Raw genomic sequence first — 21424 nt, 5'->3', positions numbered from 1 at the left:
GGGAACTGTGGATGGGACATAAAATAAAAGACCATTTAAATGGAAAATAAGAGGAAAAAACTCAAGCAGATGCCACACAGAACTCAGTAAATGAAATAAAAAATAGCACTGAGGGTTTCCATAACAGATTGCATCACGAAGAAGGATGAATTCAGAGCTTGGACACAGGCTTTTAAAATAACTGACCTATACAAAACAAAGAGAAAGATATAGGAAAAGACAAAGAATAAAATATATAAGGCAAACAAGACTCTATAAATAAAAATTGTGTATTGTAGGATTTACAGAATGAAAAGAAACTTTGTGAGGGCTGGTGAGGTGGTTAGTGGTTAGAGGTTCCTGCTTCCAAGTTGATGCCGTGAGTTCCATCCCTGGAGAGCTCCAGAGAATTGACCCTATCAGTTGTGCTCTGACCGCCACACACATGATGACATTCATGTGCAACACACATATAAATAAATAAATAAATAAATAAATAAATAAATAAATAAATCTAGTTAAATAATAGCTTAAAGCCTTCCAAATATTGAGAAATACAATAAAAAAAAAAACTAGGCCATAGTAAACTAGCACTAGAGTCTAGTACAGAAACCTCAGGAAAAGATTAACTTTCCAATTAAAAGAATTATGTTGGCTGAATAGATTTTAAAAGTCAAATTCAACTATATGCTGTCCACAAAATCTCATAAGATGGTGTGGAAGAATGGAATGGAAAGAAACCCACTGGATCCAGTAAAAAAAAAAAAAAAAAAAAAAAAACAAGACAGGGATGAGGGAGGACGATCTGAAGTTCATGTTGCTGGAAGAACAGGCACTCATGACCCTGCCCAGCCTGGCTCCCTGGGTCATCGATGAGAGAAATTTTGTCAGAAAGAATCCACAATCAGAAAAAAAAAAATCATGTCTGGAATCCACTGTCTGCAACCAGGACTTCCTTCCTAGTCCTTCTACTTAGCTGGGCTAGCACAGAGTGGTTCTGAGGAAGGGCAGGAGAGACCAGACTGAATACTCAGTACCTGACCAAGGGGAGAGCTTGGCAGGAACATGAGCTCAAATCGTCGTACTCAGAATGTTCAAGCAGTACAGAAAGTCTCATGTTGGCTATGTTGAGAATAAAGGAAACTGAGAGCACAGAACAGAATGCTGGGTACCCAGCCGAGGGCACACACTCTAACCACAGGATTCCAAATGGGATGAAATGTGTGACCAGAATGTGATTCTACTGCCTGGAAGCAATGAGCAAGACTGGCTGAGTTCACAGTCCTGAGCATTCCCCTGCATGATGCATGCAAAGTGACTTTCATGCCAGCACGCTCTGCACACCCACAGCACATTCCACCCACACATGGTGGACATTGCATGCCCAAGAACAAGGGAGCCTCAGGGTGTGTTTGAAAAGTCAGAACGATGAATCTGTGGTCATCTGTGATAGCTACCCATTCCAGTGTCCACTCACCTCACCCAGGAGGTCCCAACACACACACAAACAAGTACATATTCTAGTGTTCAAGAGATCACACCCAAACATCTGAGTCAGAGATCTTGGCTTTATTCCCACTGACACACATGCTCAAAAAGAACTGGTAGTAATGATGAAAATTTATTTCTATTGATACCTATACTAAAGAAGAACAGACATTAATGATGGAGTTTTGAACAAAAGATATCAGAGTCAGGAAGCTTCAGCTCAAGTTCCTCCTAGATTTTAGATCTGAAGATCTAAAATGTTAAAGTTTAGATTCAGGCGCCACCCAGAGGCACATGGTGGTTATGACTAGGCAGAACTTCTGAATCCTTACTACATTTGTTCAGAGAGGTCTGTCTGGTGCTAGGACAAAAATGCAAGTTAACTGCTTAAGGCTTATAGCCAACAGGCACAGTCTACAAGAACCTTTGCATCTCATCTTCGAGTGTCTTGATGTGGCTTGATAGGAGTTAGCAAGTGGCCCGGGGCAGATTGCCAAGATGTAGCATTCTTTCAAGTGGGAAAGGATTGATAGTAAGAAAGTGTATGGCACATAACCCAGGACACCCTAAAGCAGTGGTTCTCAATCTTCCTAATGCTTCAGCCCTTTAATAGAGTTCTTCATGTTGTGGTGACCCCCAACCATAAACTGTCATTTTGCTATTGTTATGAATCATAGGGAACATCTATGTTTTCCAATGCTCTTAGCCAACCAATTAAAAGTGTCATTAGAAACCCTCCACACCCATTGAATACGGTTGCCCTAGAGACTTCACCAAGTATCAGGGACAAAATTCCTAGCTCCTGCCTATGATCCTAGATTTTAGTGTCCTTCCTTCCCTATGAAGCTAATTCCTGGAGTGGAACCCCCTACTGACCTTAGACCTTAAACCCTAGAGATATAGATTCTAACAGCCATCAAGATGCTGCTGTAGGGACTGCCAGGGAAAAATATTCAATCATCACGTGGGCCCCACCCTGGCCTCCACCCCAAAAGTTCTTTGCACAGTCATGCCTTATAGAAAGGAGTTCCCTTTTTCCCAGGATTCCACCTTAATGCTACTGAAGCACCTTCCCTAGAAACACTGTGAAGATCAGAGCACTGTGTGACTATGAAACACCACTGTTAGGAAGGACAAGAGTCCCACAGAGACGTCCCAAGGAAGACATCACACCAGCAAAGACACCATTCCTGTTCTGTCACTTTGGTGGTGGGAGTTTGATTTTACAATTATTCTTTATTTTGTACAGATTTAGTTGAATCAACCTTTCTTTTTTTTTCCATTATATTCCAAACACACAGAGAAGCAGATAAAGACATGCACATCAATGAAGAGCCATATTCTATCCAGCCATCCCTCCTTCACATCCCTCCTCCACAGATCTCACAACAATTGCCATTGTCTTCACTAAGATTTTTCAAGGCTTGGGATGTATGATTCTGATTTTCTGTTTGTTTGTTTTAAAAAGACATACAGTTACGAGAAAGAAATGAAGCGTCTTATGACAGCCAGATGTTCAACAAATGTTTGTTGAGTGAAGAAATAAACTCCTGAGTCTAGGCATTAAGTCATTAGGCACACGTGTTTACAAGGGACTGCCTTCCATAAGACTGTCAATCCCAATGCTTTTACATCTTTAAGCCCCCAAAAGGTGGGATCCATGATGACTCCACATTCAATCTGGGAGAGCAATGTTCCAGGAAAAGCCACAGCCTCTGCTGTCCAAGCCATGATCTCGAAAGACCTATTTTCCAGAGCCCAGTGACTTCAGGTGGAGATGGATGCCATTTTTGGAGCGCAGGACCAGCTGGGGAAGTTTGATGGGCAGTTTTGACGGATCCAGAGAGAATTCAAAGCGCAGCAAGCACAGGGCTGTGACCACCTTCATCTCGCTCATGGCAAATTGCTGCCCAATGCAGTTCCTGCAGCAAGGAGCAAAAAGAGGCATCAGGCTGTTGGCTACCCAGTGTTCTTAGAGACCCACAAAAAAGCAGTAACTATTTGTGGATGCATAATGATTGATTGATTTGTTGGTGTGGGCTTAAAAGGCAAATCTTAGGAGCATGGTAAAGGGCCCCACTGGGTATCATCCCACTAGGTGTTCTGGCTTACAGTCCCCCACAGAAAGGAACATCTCCACTCATTTCCCAGGAACAGGAAAAATAACAAAAGCCCCCCCCCCCGTCACAGCATGCTCCATAATGATGCCTCCCCATTGATGGCCTACAGTTTTTCACTCCCAGTCTTGAGGGCCTAAGAATGTTGTCCCTCTTCCTACCTGGGTCCCGCAGAAAAAGGCATGTAGGCAAAAGGGTGGCGTCCTGACACATTCTCAGGAGAAAAGCGCAATGGGTCAAAGACCTACAAGATAGGATATTTCTTAAATACTCACCAAATCCTGGCAGAGGTAACCCCACAGCCCACACCCTGTCTGCCCTCCAAGCCAAGAGAGGCAGTACCTCTGGGTCAGGCCACACAGCGCTGTTCCTGTGGAGGGCATAGATGTGCATAGAGATCAGGCTGCCTGTGAGTAGAAAAGAGGCTGATGACAAGGGGTCATGAGGCAGCCACACTCACCTCCACATTAGGCCTGAGTCCCCTGATGTCCCCCTATCTGGGACACTAGCCTCTGTCTGTGCACTGACAGTGATACTGAGCTCTTGATCACATTCAAAGTATTTTAATCACCATAATCAACAGCTCCAGTAGCCAGGCACTGAGAACAATGTTTAACCCAGACATCTGTGGAACGGAAACAAGAACAGTGAACCCAGGCCACCACGAAGTCAGCTAGGCAGCAGCTGTTTATTGTAGCCTTTTGACTGTTAATCGACTAGCTCTCAGGAATTTATTATGCTAAGAGTAATAATGAGATAACCTTCATTTAATGCCTACTGCATGTCAGGCTCAGGTCTGAACATTTTTATGAAGCCACAACACAGAGTGGACACGCTGTACATGTGCGGCATCATAGTCTACGTGAATCATCTCCTGGAGTTGTCCAGGGTGCAGTCAGAGTAGGCACAGGGTGCGTGAAAACCCTGACGACCGTTCTCTCTTTTTAATTCTGTCAACTATGAAAAATATATTCTATCCTACACTCCTACCCTCTATTTTAATTTTTGTTTTATTTTATTCATATCATTACAATCTTCTTGTTCAGTAGCACCATAGCAGTAGAGTGATTTTATATAGTTTTAAACAGAAGAAAAAGAGAAAAATTTCAGGTTACGAGAACTCCTCTCCTCCCGAGAACAATGCAGCAACTGTACCCAGTGATTAGCCATGCCTGGGTCCTACTGCAGCCATGTCAAAAACCCAACCTCCACAGTCACTGCCTCAAAGAGATAATTCATGTCAGAATCTTTTGGAAGACAAAAAAAATATATAGTTCTTGCTACATCAATCTACAGAAAGATGAATCTACATAACAACCCTGAAACCTAGGGGAAAAGGAACATTTATGTTTATACCCTCAGTCATATTTTACAGAAGAGGAAATGGAGGTTTGGAGCAAAGACAATTCTCTCAGTAAGGCTGGCGCTTGGGCCCAGGACTCAGCACACAAAGCCTAATGTCAAGATTGTCCAATGGCGCTGGCAATATCAGAGCATAGAGAGGACTTTCATTCCATCCCAACGGTTTCCCCAACCCACCTGCAGGCAGAGAGCGGCCATCCACAAAGGTGACTGGCTTGTTGAGCTGGCGGTACACCTGGGGCACAGGTGGGTAAAGGCGGAAGCACTCCTTCATACACATAGTCAGGTAGGTCATCTTGGCCAGATCATCCCTGCCAGCAACAGGGGACACTTGGGAACTGGGAACAGTGCAATCCCAGGAGAAGGGAGGCCACATATCCTACTTCCCCATAATTTTCACTCTCTGCCCCCACCACACTTCCAACAGAGAAGTCAAGAGGGTTTCAAGTGTCTAAGTATAACTTAACACTGGGTGGCCATACAGACCTAGCTATCTGGGAAGAGAAGACATGGGATCCAAGAGACATATGGGCAACCAACCTCCAAAGACAAAGCCACTTTTGTGTCATTTGGGGCCTTACCAAAAGTCCCACAAGTGGCATTCCTTATGGGGCTGGAATGGAAAATGTGGTCTGATAGTGTTAGGTGAGTGAACCAATGTTCATGGCCGAATACTAATAAACTCGCATAAATACCATCTTCGGCCACCAGGAAGCTCAGGCCCAAATGTGAGGTTCAATCATCAGAACTATATAATACCTTCTTACAGACCCCCAAACTCCAAGTCACTCACCCCCTAATATGATTTTTCGTTTCATGTACTTTTTATTAAATAAGGATCCTCTAAGTCGCTTCAAATTCTGGATAAAACTAAGAGAAAATAAACTAAGTATTTAATTCCCTGCCTCAGACATGTCCATGAAGATCTAACTAGAGAGCTCAGCTCTCTTCTCCTGAGTTTTAACCTTCTTTATAAAGTCCATTCGCGTCCTTCCCTCCTCACCCTCTACCCTCAACATCCTCGTCACTCAGTGTTACTCCATCCTGCAGCCTTCTTTGGATTTCAGTCATGTGAGTCTGACTTTCTGAAAACTCCCCAGGAGCAGCGAGTTGTCTCCTCCTCTCCTCTTCACGCTTACAATGCACTCCAGGGAGCACCGTGCCCATGGCTGGACCCCTTGGAAGGTTTCCAACATCCAGCAAGTACACATTAGCTATGGAGACTCCATCCTTCCAATCTCTGACACTGGAATTAGTGATCAGTTCTCCCTTAGGAGAACAGGACTGCGGACACTGATGGGCCATTTCCTCCCTCCCTGCTGTGTGCCCTGCTCCATGCAGGAGGCAGACTAGGAACTCAGTAGGATGGGGTGACTGGCAGGCTACAAAGGCCTCAGAGGAGGAAGCAACAGAAGAGATCTGGGTGGGACTCTCAGAGACCACTCTGAAAGAGAAATTGGTTCAGCTGGTGTCACATTCAGGATTTCAGACTTGAGCTGAGAAACAAGGATGGACACACGGGAGTTTTTAAGTGGTGGCGTTGAGGATCTGCCTCCTTCACTGTGATGAAAGATGTGGAATCTGGGGCCTATGTGCTGCCATCTGAGGGCAGGTGGCAAGTGGCAAGGCAATGGCTTTTTCCCAGCTGTTCTTTCTCTGTCATCTCCCACTTCCTCCTCTTTCTCAGGCCCCTCTACTCTATCCAGAAGCCCAGTAGAGATTCATATTCTGTCACTATGAAATTCAGCCTCTGTTGACAACTTTATGTGACGCTGAAAAGCCTCCATTTGGGGAGATTGGTCTGGGGGGTGGTGCTCTATTGTTCACCTCCCCCCCCCCAAGAAAGCTACTGAACCAAAGAAAGGGAACAAGTGCTGCCCACTTCACCTCATTTCCAGAATAGGTGTGGGTTGTCCCCGGCAGGCACCGGCAGGATAGGCACAGCCCCTCCCTAGGCTGAGCAAGAGGAGCTGAACTCACTTTCAGGTCCACTCACCACTCGAAAGAGTCCTTGTCTCCTAGGATCTCACGGACCTCCTCCCTACATCGCTGCTGGTGCTCAGGATAAAGGGCCATGCAGTAGAGAAACCAAGAGATACCGCTAGTGGTGGTATCGTGGCCTTCAAACATGAATGTATCCACTTCGGCCCTGAGATCGGCATCTGACATCTTGAGCCCACTTTCATCCTGAGAGAAGGCACAATGGGACAGCTCAAGGCCTTTGAGTAAGGGTTAAAAAGAATGCCCAAGAGTAGCTGTCAGATATATGGTGCGGGAGAATTGTCTGTATTCTGTCAATCATGTTATAAATAAACGCTGATTGGCCAGGCAGGAAATATAGGTGGGAAAACCAGACAGGAAGTAGAAATGATGTAATGAGAACAAGAGAATTCTGGGAAGGAGAAAGTTGATTCCTCCCACTCCTGCCCAGATCACTGAAGCAACAGGATGTGATCTGCCCCACTGAAAAAAAGGTACTGAGCCACATGGCTAAAATTGATCAGAAAAATGGGTTAATCAAGATGTGAGAGTTAGCCAGTAAGAAACTAGAGCTAATGGGCCAATCAGCTTATAATTTATGGAGACCTATATGTGATTTTCTTTGGGGCTAAACAGTTGTGGGGTACCGGGCAGGACAGAAACTCCAACAAACAAACAAGCCAGCCCCTTCATATTACAGATATAGATCTGAAAAAACATATAAACGCTTATTGGTAGACTTGGAGTCTTCCTCCAGTTTCCTCTGTCCCTTCCAATCCTAACCTAGATGTCTCCCATTCATGAAACCCTTCCTGAACCCTCTGGACACATAACCTTTAACTTTACTTAGCCCCAGTATTGCTCATCAGGGACACCACTTCTAGTTGGCAGGAAAAACATCTTTGTCAACATCCACCCGCTGCCTCCCCTCACCTGGTCACTATACTATATGCAGATGGATGGCCATGCCAGTTCTTTCTTACCTATGCATCCTAGCACAGAAATTGATTCAGGATAGGCACTGAGTTTTGCAGAATAGAGGAAGGAAGGGTAGGAGAAGGGGGAAGAAGAGATGAACAGAGGAAAGGATGGAGGGGAAGGAAGGAAGGAAGGAAGGAAGGAAGGAGGAAGGAAGGAAGGAAGGAAGGAAGGAAGGAAGGAAGGAAGGAAGGAAGGAAGGAAGGAAGGAAGGAAATGAAATAAAATATAAACCTTAAGGTTCTGCAATGCCAAAATATTTAGGGATCGTGGAAGTCTAGAAATGTCTGCAAGCTGCCCCCATGTGACCCAGGCTGTCAGCTCCCTGCTGTCACAGCCCAGTCACACTTATGCTGCACATTTTACCTGCGTTGATTTGGGCCATGGCGAGCAGGAGGTTATATTTGTTGAGCAAGGAGCCTGCCTTAGGAGGAGAGTCTAAAAACCTCCCTGGGACCAGATGTCAGGTAGGGTGGACACCGTGCACTCACCCGAACACCCAGGAGAATGTCCAGGAAGTCCAGATGTCTCCGCTGCTGGATCTTCTTCTGCTCCTTCTCATCCTGCAGGGCTGCCTTCCGCTGCTTGATGACCTGATCTAGACCAAGAGCATAGGTCTCACTGCCTGATTGGCTATGTGTCCGGAAGGGTGCAAAGGATCCCAGAGGAAGAACCAAGGTTTCCTAGTTGGCATAGGCAGCAAAGGGAGAGGAGGTTGAAGGAAAGGCCCACCTGTATGGTCATGGGCTATCTGGCAGGCTTTCAGGAAGCGGCGGCCATGTGGAGTGCGCCAGTAAATGAAGTCATTGTGGTACTGGAAGGATTCAATGCGCTGCTGCACCAGCAGTGTGAGCTCACTGACTGCCTTATAGTAGCTGTTGTCTCTGTACAAAAGAGGACAGAGGGAGAACAAGAGGCCTGAGCAGATTTCTTTTAGGAATCCCCTCTAAAATACTTCCCGATCCTCTTCTTGCCTCCTTAAGCCTCCTCACTTAATACCCAACGTATCTTCCACCACAAATAGGGCCTGCGTAAATCAAGGCAGGATCTCTGCAACCAGAGAGCAAGTGCCCTTCCATCTTCCTTATCTGAGTGCCTTGGGTAGAGGTGCCTCTGACCTGTGTCCTAGGCCGCTGTCTCCTTTGCCAAAGGTGCACTTCATGAGGGAGTCGAGCGCCATGTGACCTACATCACAGAAGATGTCAAAGCTCTTGTTTTCACTAGCCTTTTTCTCCCACTTGTCCTGGAATTGAGAGAGAGAGAGAGAGAGAGAGAGAGGAGGTAACATGTGTAAGAGCTGGGCTGCCTGGTCAGGGAAGCAGATAGGCTAACTGCCTCAACTCCTCCAAATACATTCCCCCACTCTCATCCCTGGCTCTGTAGCAGACCACTTGTTGTGGCCTCCCCTACTCCCCATGCGCATCTTCAGTTGATCACACAAGTCTCCTCCAAACACCCTTCCCCCAACTCATGGCTTTATTCCAGTGCCCAGCTCCAGCAGGCACTTCCTGGGAACCCGCCAGGCAAGCCTGGCAGAGAAGTACATAAGCCAAAGAAGGTAGATGAGTTTCGGATCTCCACTCTCACACCGCCTCCAAGTCCAAGACCCCATCAGCCCCAGGTTTCCAGCAGACTCTGGTGCCTCTCCTCACTCTTGGCCCTCTTCCCAAGGGACTAAAGCACATCCTGGTGTTACGCCCTGATTTCCTCCCTCCTATAGACTCCCTCATTCCTCCCACGCCTTCTCCATTCCTAAGCTCCCAATACATAGAAACACATTTTACCCTCTCCATGGCGACACCTGTCAGAATCTGAGAAGAATTCTCTACACAGCCACCACACCCTCATAAGAACCAGAAACGGCAACAGAAACTAAGGAACAAAACACCCACACAACAAAGACAAGAGCACTTAGAATTGCAGTCTTCCCAAACCCACATGGTTAGAAGCCAGCATGAAAACACAGTAACAACCAGGACAATTTGTCTCCACTAGAGCCCAGCAATCCTATCACAGCAAGCCCATAGCGGAAGCACAAGATAAAAACCATAAAAATAGCACTTATCAATATGATAGATGTCCTTAAAGAGGAAATCAACAAACCGCTTAAAGAAATCTATGAAGACAAAAATAAACAGTGGAAGGAAATGAACAAAATCATTCAAGTCCTGAAAGTGGAAATAGAATAAATAAAGGAAATACAAACTACGGGCAATCTGGAGATGAAAAGGAACCTCAGAGGCAAGACTTACTAACAGAGTACAAGAGACAGAAGAGGGAATCTCAGCCATTTGAGACAAGATAGAAGAAAGGGATGCCTCAGGCAAATAAAATATAAGATATTAAAAAAAAAACTCCTGGCAAAAAGCATACAGTAAATCTGGGACACTATGAAAAGACCAAACTCAACAATAACAGGAATAAAAGAAGAATAAGAATCCCAACTCAAAGGCACAGAAAATATCCTCAACAAAATCATAGAAGAAAATTTCCCTGCTCTTAAGAAGGATATGCCTATGAAGATACAACAAGCATACAGAACACCAAATAGATTGGACCAGAAATTAAAGCGAATAATAATAATAATAAAAACACTAAATATATGGAACAAAGAAAGAATATTAGAAGCTGCAAGGGGAAAAGGTCAAGTAACATATAAAAGTAGACCTATGAGAAGTACATCTGACTTCTCAGTAAAGACTCAAAAAGTCAGAAAAGCCTGGGTAGATGTTTTACAAATTCTAAGAGACGACGGATACCACCTCTAAATACTACACCCAACAAAACTTCCAGTCACACTAGATAGAGAAAACAAGACATTGTGTGATAAAACCAAATTTAAGCAGTATCTATTTACAAATCCAGCCCCACAGTAGGTACACAAGGAAAACTTCAATCTAAAGTGGTTTATCACACCTGGAAAAAACACAAGGAATAAATAATCCCAGGCCAGCAAATCTAAAGAGAGAGAAAACACACACACACACACACACACACACACATCACAACAAAATAACAGGAATCAAAAAAACAATGCTCATTAATATTGTCCAACATTCATGGTCTCAATTTCCCAGGAAAAAGACACACACTAGCAGAATGGATGTGAAAACAGGGCCCTTCTGCTGCACCCAAGAAACATACCTCAACATCAAGGAGGATGGACATTACCTCAGGGTAAAGGGTTGAAAAAAATATCTCAAGCAAACGGATCTAAGAAGCAAACTGATATAGCAATTTTAATATCTGGCAAAATAAACTTCAAAGCAAAACTAATCAGAAGAGACAGGGAAGGACAATCTATGCTCATCAAAGACAAAATACACAACAGGGCCTTTCAATTCTTAGCATCTATGAACCAAATTATAAACAAATGGACCCAACACATTTACAGACCATTTCACCAAACACAAAAGAATAGTCCTTATTCTCAGTACCTCCTAGAACATTCTCTAAAATAACACATACTCAGACACAAAGCAAGTCTCAACAAATACAGAAAAACTGAAATAGCACCCAGCATCCTGTCAGACCCAGCACAGACTAAACCTGGATATCAACAACAGAAACAACACGAAGCTTACGAACTCATAGAAACTGAATGACACATTACTGAATAAAAAATGAGCCAAGACAGAACTTTAAAAAGAATATACGCACGCTTACAGGACACAATGAAGGCAGTTCTAAAAGGCAAGTTCATAGCACTAAATACTTACATAAGAAAATGGAGAGATTTCTTTTTAATATTATTATTTAAATCACTGGCTGGCCCATTAGCTCTAGCTTCTTATTTGCTAACTCTTACATTTTAGTTTAACCCATCTCCATTAATCTGTGCATCACCACGAGGTCATGGAGATTTCATACTAGTAACTGAACAGCACACATGAAAACTCTAGGACAAAATGAAGAAATCACACCCAAAAGCATAGAAGACAAGAAATAATCAAACTTGGGGCTGAAATGAATAAAATAGAAATAAACAAAAAATAAAAGAAGTCAATGAAACAAAGAGCTGCTTCTTTGAAAAAAAAAAATCATTAAAGTTGACTTACCCTTATCCCACTGATTCCCAGTCTTCCTAATGCTGTGACATTTAATACAGTTCTTCATGTTTTGGTGATCCACAACCATAAAATTATTTTATTGCTACTTTATAAATATAATTTTGCTACTGTTATGGATCATAATGTAAATCTCTGATATGCAGGATATCTGATATGTGACACCTGTGAAAGGGCCATTCGACTCCCAAAGGGGTCATGACCCACAGGTTGAGAACCAATGCCTTATCCAAATTAACTAAAGGCAGAGAGAAGATATCCAAATTAATAAAATTAGAGATGAAGGGGGCATAACAACAGAAATCAGTAGAATCATGAGGGTATACTTTAAAATTCTTTGGCACAATCGTTGCAGGCATAATGAGGACAGAGACCCTCTCTCCAGAAGAGAGCACGACTCTCCTTCAAGCAAGGCAAATGGGATGGGTAGAGAAGCCTAGCTCGGCAGCCCATAATTCCAGGAGCCTGCCGCAGGGAGGGGACTCACCAGCATGAGATGTGTGGACTCGGTAAATAGGGCCACGTAGGGCTTCAGCACATCATAGTGGAAGCCAGGTGTGAGCAACTTGCGGTGCTGGAACCATTTGGGCCCATGGAGAACCAGTAAGCCTTTCCCTGAGAAGGGAAGAGAGATGGAGGTTGAGGAGTCTAGGCAATCCTGATCTATCCATGAGAGCTGGGATCAACCACGGCAGTTACCACTACCCAAACTTGGAAAACTCTGTGGAGAGGCACTGTAAGAACCAGCATAGACCTCTGGCCCCCACTGGTCAGGACCTCTAAGTCAATAGTCTAGACTCTTGGTAGTTACCTCCCTACTAACCATTCCTTTCTTAGCTTCCAGGGTAAATAAATAAATAATAGGAACTTTGGAGAAGAATGTGGCCCTGGATCAAGAAGAGTCAGTGGGGGCTAGAGAGATGGGTCAGTGATCAAGGGTCCTTTACTGCTTTTACAGAAGACCTGGGGCCAATTTCCAGAGCACACATGACAGCTCACAACCACAGATACATCCATTTCTAGGGGATCCAACATAGGTACCTGTGCACAAGTGGCATATATCTACAAAGACACGCATAGAGATCAAATAAAAGTAAAAATAAGAATAAGGCCAGGTATGGTAGTGTACACTATTAATCCCAGCACTCACTCGGAAGTTATAAGCAGGTGGATCTCTATGAGTTCAAAGCCAACCTGATAGAGAATTGCTAAGGCAACATAGTGAGACCCTCTCTCAAAATAAATTCATTAATCAACTAATTAATTAAAAGAAGTAGATGACTCAGCGGCTCCCTTCACTTGCAACATCAGTCTACATACTGACAGCCAACACTGGTCCATCTTCCCTGACAAGCCTCATCTACTAATTGAAGTCTGCCTTTCAATCACTCAGACAGCTTGCAGCCCCCATGATCCTATGATGATTATACCTTTTCTCAGACCCTTCTTCCAGGAAACACATCACTATAATATCCTACAGGATCATCTCTAGGGTTGCCTCCTCTAGGAAGCTTTTCTTCAAGTACACATTGCCTTACCTCTGCTTGGAAGGGAGGAAGAATATCCAGCAAGGCCAAGTCTAGCTCCTGCAATGGGCTCCCCTGCTTCCCCACAGAGATGCTAAGCTCAGGAGCCAAGCAGGACACTGGAGGGATAACCAGCTGAGTATGGCAGGGCAGACTTCTGGTCACTTAGCACAATGGAGCAAAAGGAAGGTACAGAAAGATAGATGCTCACTTACCGATCCATTGGAGCAAGAAGTCATAAACATCTGGAGCCTTTGGGTCTGCAGAACAAATGGGTGTCAGTCAAGGAGAAACACAATATTCCCAGACGAGGCATAGTGATGAAAGAGGTAGAGATTTGGTCTTTCTCATCCAAGACTTTAGACACAAGCCCTAACCTTCCCCAGCTTGGTCCCTGAGCCCATCATTCCCAGGAAACCCCACCTTCTCTCTAAGACACCTCACCTCCACGGCTGTACACAGCTTTGGCATAGTCAGGCTCATAGATGTTCAGAAAACCAATGAATTGTCCAAGCCAGAGTGGATGGGCATAGGGGAACTCTTGGGACCACGACACCACCTTGTCAAGGCTCCCCAACTTCTGTATCTGAAACAATAACAGAAGACAAGGACCACTCAGGAATCCAGTGTGGCCAGCAGACCCCAGATTTCTGGAAAAAGAAAAAAGGATGCTGCCCAGGCAGATCCTGGAGGCTCCTCCCCTCCTCCTGTACCCCTGTCTCCTGCACACTTCACCTCTCCAGCCCAGAGCTGCTCCTCTAAGTCCAGGAAGGCTTGTCACACCAAGCCACTCTCTTGGAAGACCCTGGAGATTATCCTCCTTTCATTTCCAACCACCATCTGTGCCTTCTCTGCAGTTCTCAATTCCATTCCTTTGCAGAACCTGGTGTAATCTCCCTATAGAGTCATCTTTCTGAACACTACATGCAACCCAAAAGGTTGCCCTATGCTTGCGGTGTCAGGAGTGAAAGTAATAAAGATCATCCTTACCTGTAGGTATAGGGACATTCATGACGCCCCTCCCTTTCTAGCTGTGAATCCCTGGACTTCTCCCTCCTGCTGGGTCTCTCTTCTTTCCCGCCTGCCCTTGACGTAACTAAGGCAACACCACCTTGGCCTGACTCCATGTTATGTCCACTTAGAGAATTCTCAAGCCTCTCCCCTCCCACTAGCCATGTCTGTCTTGGCAACACATTCAGGATTTCTGTGATTTGGACCATGGTCCAGATGAATTACCCAAATAATACATTACTTTGTAAGTAAAAAAAATAATTGCTAAATATTGTCTAAATAACTACTAGGTTCTGCTGAAACAAATGTTACAAGGTTCCTCTGACCCTCAACTAGCATTGATGTTATTGTGGTTTTTGTCTTTAAAAATGCTATACCCCTGAGCTTCGGCACCAAGGTGCTCTGAGGCCTTAGTGCACTCTTGGTTGCTGGCCAGAATGAAAAGACTCTGATATTCTTGATTGGCTTAATTAGTTGTCTGTTTCATTCTTAAGTGGATTAATTTCCCCACATGGGGTTCCCTTACATTCTGTTCCCTGTAGTCCCCACCTCCAGGGAGCTATGCCTGCTCCCTTCTGTAGCATCCCAACCACAGACAGGAGGCCTCGCCTCAGTCATGAGTTATCATGACCCTCCTAGAGACAGCCTTCTCTTAAGGGCCCTGATTGTCCCCAGGAGGCCAGTGAGGGTGAGAACAGTTCACAGTGTCTGGTCCTGCTTTTGCAGCTGCAATCCTTCAAAATGGCTGCTGAGACATTGTTCCTCTAGGGGACATGTGGCTGCTGGGAAATGTCTCTGAGTTGTACAACAAATGTCTCGGATTTATCCTCAGATGCCCTAAACCTGGACACTCACTATCAGATCTAGGACAGCTTGTTTTCTCCCAAAGGAAGGAAGCAGGGGGAAAACAGGACATGGATATAAGTCACTACACCCAGCTCTCCAGCAACTTGCCTTATCCATTCATTTGCACCGGTGTTGACCCCGGCAGCAGCGAACAATAGGAATGTCTTGCCCTCCAAGAGTATGAGTAAGTTAGACTCCAAGAATTAAGTCAGAAAGGGACACTAATGAAACTTAATTGAACCACGACCTTTTTACAGATAGGAACGATGCGTTCTAAGGCCAACAGAACTGTCTCACATGTCACAACAGACCAGGGATCGTGACTGAGCTTGCCTGCTGTCCTTCCTGGCACATATCTGCTCAGGCCATTCATTAATGAACCTAAAGGCCAGTTTTTTAGTGTCCAAGGAACACTGCTTCACCAGCGTGCTGCAGCCACAGCTCTCTTGGGGACTGCCTGAGGACTATAGTAATCTGTTTGAGGAGATGGTTCTTGCTTCACATGCATGAAGACCTGAGTTTGAACCCTAGCCCCTAAAATTAAAAGCCAGACATGGTGGCTGACATCTGTAATCTCAGGGTGAGATACAGAGGACCTGCCAGTCTTTCCAAAATAGGGAGAGTTTCAGGTTTAATATTGTCTCAAAATTGAAATGGATGGGGCAATAGATATGAAAAGATCCAAGTTCAGTTCCCAGTATCCACATGGTAGCTCACAGCCATCTGTAACTACAGTTCCAGGGGCTCTGACACCTTCTTCTGACCTCTGAGAGTACCAGGCACACATGTGATACACGGATATACATGCAGACAAATTACCCACATACATAAAATAAACTGAAGCAAGTTTTCTTTAATTTTCTCAAAAAAAATGAGTGAATAAGGTGGAGAGCCAAAGGAGACACCCAACATCAGCCTCTGGTCTTCACACACACAGGTGAACATACATACATAACACATACACACATACACACATACACACACACACACATTCATCTGCTTGCAAAACAGAGGTGAATGTCTAGAAAAACAAACAATTGAGGATAGAAGTCAGAGATACCTCTTCCCCAACATGCTAGGTCCCCAATGCTCAGGTATCTCCAGAATAAAAATTTAACTCAACAGCCATCATTAGACTGCCCAGATCTTAACAGGCTCTCTCAGTCCCTGAATTAAATGCCAATTGCCAACACCCTTCCCATGAGTCTCTGCTGTACCCTCTGAGGCCACTCAGAGAAGCCTTGTAGGGATCGGCCTAGTTGCTCTCCTCCTGGATGGCTATTCCTTGGTGTCCTGGGTGTCTAGTGTCAATAATCTTGACCCTTTAGGTTCTCTTCCTACCATATATAAGATTATTAGGGCCCAGTATGCATGACTCCAATCACTGTGGGCATTTTAAATAAGAGACAGAATACCAGGAGGTCAGCTGTGAAACAATCTCTTCTAGAAATAGCTATGTAAACAAGACCAGGACAATGGCAATGTCAAGGGGCATGTTAATGATGAAGGGGGAAATTTTCACAGGGCCCCACTCCTAGACAAAAGCTACAAGCAACTAAAGACTGTTGGGAGGCTGAGAGTGAGCCTCTCTGAGGGTGAACCCCTTATGACTTTTCCAATGCAAAATGATCAGTCTTGAAACCATATCAACAATAAAAACAAACTAAGGAGAAGTGTGTGTGTGTGTGTGTGTGTGCGCGCGCGCGCGCGCGCATGCACATGCGCACACCTATGTGAACACACTCATATGGAACAATAATAAAGAAAAAGAGACTATCAATTTGAGGGGGGACACAGGAGAGGTTTGGGGGAAGGTAACCGGGAGTCGCTGGAAAATGGAAAGGCATAGTGGTATAATTCCATTCCTACTAAAAAATATTTAATTTTTTAAAGATTTTAAATAAAGCAGAAGAGTAGGAGCACCTTCCAGGAAGAACCAACCGAAACAAGCAGCACCAGCTCTAGAGTAACCCTGGCCTCCCTCCTGCTTGCCCTGCACCTCATCCCTGTCCCTCTGTCTCCTCTTGCAGAGAGTTGTTCAGGCATCTTTGTTAGGAGGACTGAAGGAAACCAATGACCAGATGGATTTGGAAGGGAAGAAGAAAAAGGAAGCAAAGTATTTTACATCAAGCACCCTCTACAGAAATTTCACATCTGACATTTAACTGCCCAGCTGTTTGCTACATCCTTATAGTTTGCCCTATGGATACTCATCTGACTCAACAGTCTGAAGATGACTACCCCACTTTATCAACAGCAAAGCACAGAGACGAGAGATGACTTATCAAACAGGGCAGAGCAAAGGTCCATAATCAGTGTTGGCTGAATAGAGTGAACCAGAGTTCTCTGTACACAGTGCAATGTAATAAACAGAGTCAGAGATGGGGACTCTGATGCCACAGAGGATTGATTGCCTTTCCTTGAGCTGGAAACTCCCCCTACACACACACACACACACACACACACACACACACACACACACACCCCACTGCACACAGGTTAGATATGTCAGCTCCCAGTAACTCCTCAAACTTAAGCCTACAGGGAATATCTGTTATATACAAAGCATTCCCTGTGCTCCTCAGGAAAAGGACACCCCCCACCTCAAAAGGACACATTCTGAGATCTGAAAAGGATAAGAGGCAGATGCTAACAATGCCTGCAGATTGTAGCTGGCAGTCAAGAAGGGGGAAACTAACCCTGGTAGGAACAACGCAGCCAGGTCCTTCGCCCATACACTCTTTTCCTCTCACTCCCACGCCCATCCTTAGAATCAATTTTCAGTTACTTTGTTTTTTTTCTTTTTTTGGTTTTTTTTTTTGTTTGTTTTTGTTTTGTTTTGTTTTTTGCTGGGCTATTTGGTTAGATTTTTGTTTGCTTCTTTTGGTTCACTGTGTTCTGGATTAAAAGGCAAGAGGTCCCTGTTCCAGCCTTGATTTGAATTCTGAACTATTATATGTCCTTAAGTGAACACCTTGTCCCCTTTGAATCTCAACTTCCTCATCTTGATTTACACTAGGGAAACCAATCCACACCCTGTCCTTCATGCTTCTCAGGTTTAGGTAGGTGTGAATACAGCCCACAGCAGAGGTCAATCCCTGGAAGAAATGCCATGGTGGTGTGCCTGCGATGGTTCCCAGGGAACTTGTATAGTACTCAAGATCAGTCCCCACTCCAGTCTTGGCATGCCCATCTTGGTGTCAAGCCAAAGCCCTCCAGATACTGGTAGATACTGGTACTGGCGTCAAGAAGCTGAAGTTAGGCTATATTCCAGCTCGCTGTGTACTGCTAAGTGGAGTGGAACACCTGGGAAGAAGAGGGCAGCTCTGGTATGGAGTTCTGAGAGAGGAAGGATCACATACTATGGAAGTCCACTGATTGAGGGCTCCTCCCCAACTCTGAAAAAAGCAGGTAAGCACAAAGTGATGGGCACAGAGGGAAAGGGCTGAAGACCTTCCCAGATTCCCTCAGTGTAGCGAGGAGCGGTGGGACCTTCCTCCATCACCTCAGGGTGTGACCTCAACCCCCCAGAGTTGGCAGGGGCCCTACCAAGTCCTCCTGACCCCCCCACTTCCTTTCCCCACCACTCTCTGTCCTCTGCGGGCACTCTCCCGATAATCTAGCCTTTTGCAGTCTTTCATTCAGCCATGTCTGGTCTGTGTCAAGTTTCATGCTGTGCCTTGAGAACAAAGAAATAAATCAGACCAGATCTCCATTCTCCAGAAGTCTCAGGCTAGCATGAAAGATAAAAGATGCTAAGATGAAAAGGAGGGAGGCCCTGGGGAGGCACCTCCACACCTCTGGGAGCAGAGATGGCCCTGATGTCTGCTTTCTTTCACCCAAACCATCCTTTTTAAAATCCTGGATGCTCAATGGTACAGGGACATTCATAGGCTATCCGCAACAGGTTATCCATATGGGGCAAGAATAAGAATAGAGATCAAGTTCATTTACAGTGTCAATTCCAAAAGAGAGATAGAGGAATAAGAATGGAGAAAGAATTATACCCCTTTTGTGACTTTATCCCTGGTATCTATGCCTGGGCTCCCTAACTGGAGCTCAAAACATTCAGGAAGGTTTTTTTGTGGGGGGGGGAGAGTGGGGAATGGTTTCAAAACAGGGTTTCTCTGTAGCTTTGGAACCTGTCCTGGAACTAGCTCTTGAAGACCAGGCTGGCCTCGAACTCACAAAGATCCACCTGCCTCTGCCTCCCAATTGCTGTGATTAAAGGCATGCACCACCACCAACCAGCTTTAAAAAAAAAAAAAAAGACTTTTAATCTCAGGTTCCTAGTTCCAACCTGACATATTAGAATCTCCAGGAGCTGGGGATGGGAAGGGGCATCTGCTTCTCCAACTTGACTCCAAACCCCCCAGAAGGTCTGGATCCCCACAATAGGAGGAGTTCCTGACACTGGATGCTGAGGTGACCCCTCAGATACTGGTACTGGCGTCAAGAAGCTGAAGTTAGGCTATATTCCAGGCTGCCTTCACAGGAGAACCAACCAGGATCTGAGCCTGGGAAAATGCCGTAGTTGCTCAGCCACAAAGAGGACACAGAAGGCACCTCCTGGCTCTGCGGTATCGATCTCTCAGACATGTTGGGAGGTCTCAGGAGGCAGAGCTTTTCTCTGTCTTTACTTTAATTTCCTCATTGGTCCTGAAATCTTTACACTGCACAGAGCGGGACACTTAAGAAATCTAAACATGACTACCTAGTTGTTGGGTGGCACTTTGAGGGTTTAGTCTCTCCCCTGTGTGAGCCATCAACAAGCCTCCACACAGACTTACACTGTGGGCCTCAGGATAATGGGAAAGCACCTGGGGCCTTCTTAAGCTCTTACTCTGAAGAGCTGTGTTGCTTCCGAACTCGACTTGAGAGGCAGGAATAGCAAAGCTGACTAGGAGTGTTGGTTCCAAGCATCCCCCCCCCCCCCCGCCCAAATTGATGGCCTCCCTTCCCAGCCTCCAGAGGATTAGTCCTGATTCTCCCACATCCCCATCCCCACATACCTCAAGGGCATGACCAAAGAGCCAGTGTGTAGGGGGCCCCGGGAAGCTGTCCAGAGCCCTGGCCAGCTTCTGCCTCCGCACCAGCAGGCTGAAGAGCTTGAGGACACTTACAATCAGGATCACTACTGAAGCCCACAGGCCCAGGCGGGACAAGTTCGGGGAGAGGAGGTTGAGCACCATGGCTAAACTCGCAGGGCCCAGGCTCCCCAACTGCCTCCAGCTGCCCTTGGGTTGCCTTATACTCTGGACACCAGCACCCTGACAGTTCCCACCCCCTTGCCCCACCCAGCAGCCAGCAACAGCCCGCAACAGCCCAAACTGGGCTGAGTGCCATAGGGTGGAGATAACTGCCTCAGAGCTCATAGGCGACAGAGCGAACTTGACTGACTGCGACCAAAACACAACTTAATAGAGACCAGACCGAGAACATCCCACCTTGGTTTCTTGAAGAAGAGGACAGAGGGCAGTTCTTTGTGTGATCATTGCAACTGGCTTTTTATTTATAAGTCCCTTGTATGTTTAAGAGATTTTATACACACTATCTCACTTAACCCACCCAAAGAGGTCATAGGAACTCGTTCTTTGTGTCTCTTTCCCAGATAAGATCGTCTGTGCTTTCTCATTAGGCAGCTTCCACTGTCCCCTTCATGTGAGGCCATGATGGAATTCATCCTTTTGCCTGTTTCATAACGTCTTTAGTTCCTCTTTGTGAGATCACATTAGGGACAATGTCACAGCCCCAGAAGGATCATAGGATTATGAACTACTACCCCCAAAACCATAGTGCCAATTGGACGGGAATATAGAACATACTTTCAAGATGATGAGGATAAAACATCAAATCCCTCATGAATAGATGCAGCCACTCAGGCCCGGTGATGAGTAGAGAAATGCCCAGTTTCCCAGAAAGATCATGGCTACTCTGAATGCCACAGCCAAGAGTTCTGCTGAACGACAATCTTAACTGCAGCCCTTGCCTTGACAGGGAGTGCCTGCTGGTTCCCCTCCAGTGTACAGTTGTATCATTATGGGCAACTACAGAACACAGAATTCACCAC

The 21424-nt window shown here is 45.3% G+C and overlaps 1 protein-coding gene across 4 annotated transcripts in view; it reads right to left on the bottom strand.

Moving 5' to 3' along the window:
- Positions 1-20604, bottom strand: part of Cyp4b1 (cytochrome P450 family 4 subfamily B member 1) — a 102668-nt gene extending 82064 nt beyond the window's left edge. For 2 of the 4 annotated variants that reach the window (XM_050165806.1, XM_050165805.1), the window contains exons 1-9: positions 20367-20603; positions 13942-14083; positions 13713-13757; positions 12459-12586; positions 9023-9147; positions 8637-8788; positions 8396-8502; positions 6943-7133; positions 5124-5257 (exon numbers count right to left, since the gene is read on the bottom strand). In XM_050165806.1, coding sequence (XP_050021763.1) covers positions 5124-5257; positions 6943-7133; positions 8396-8502; positions 8637-8788; positions 9023-9147; positions 12459-12586; positions 13713-13757; positions 13942-14083; positions 20367-20546 — 1204 coding nt within the window. In that variant the 5' untranslated portion in view covers positions 20547-20603. Of the gene's footprint in view, positions 1-1560; positions 3390-3745; positions 3829-3926; positions 3992-5123; positions 5258-6942; positions 7134-8395; positions 8503-8636; positions 8789-9022; positions 9148-12458; positions 12587-13712; positions 13758-13941; positions 14084-20366 lie in introns of those variants that run through there. The other 2 variants (XM_050165803.1, XM_050165804.1) reach the window with 2 other exon arrangements.
- Positions 20605-21424: the final 820 nt, after the last annotated feature.

Source organism: Alexandromys fortis, unplaced genomic scaffold (genome assembly GCF_014885135.2).
Source record: "Alexandromys fortis isolate MF-2015 unplaced genomic scaffold, M_Fortis_MF-2015_v1.1 scaffold_157, whole genome shotgun sequence".
In the NCBI taxonomy this organism is placed as follows: domain Eukaryota; kingdom Metazoa; phylum Chordata; class Mammalia; order Rodentia; family Cricetidae; genus Alexandromys; species Alexandromys fortis.
Note: the sequence above shows the minus strand (reverse complement) of the source record. Positions and strands in the feature narration are given on the sequence as shown.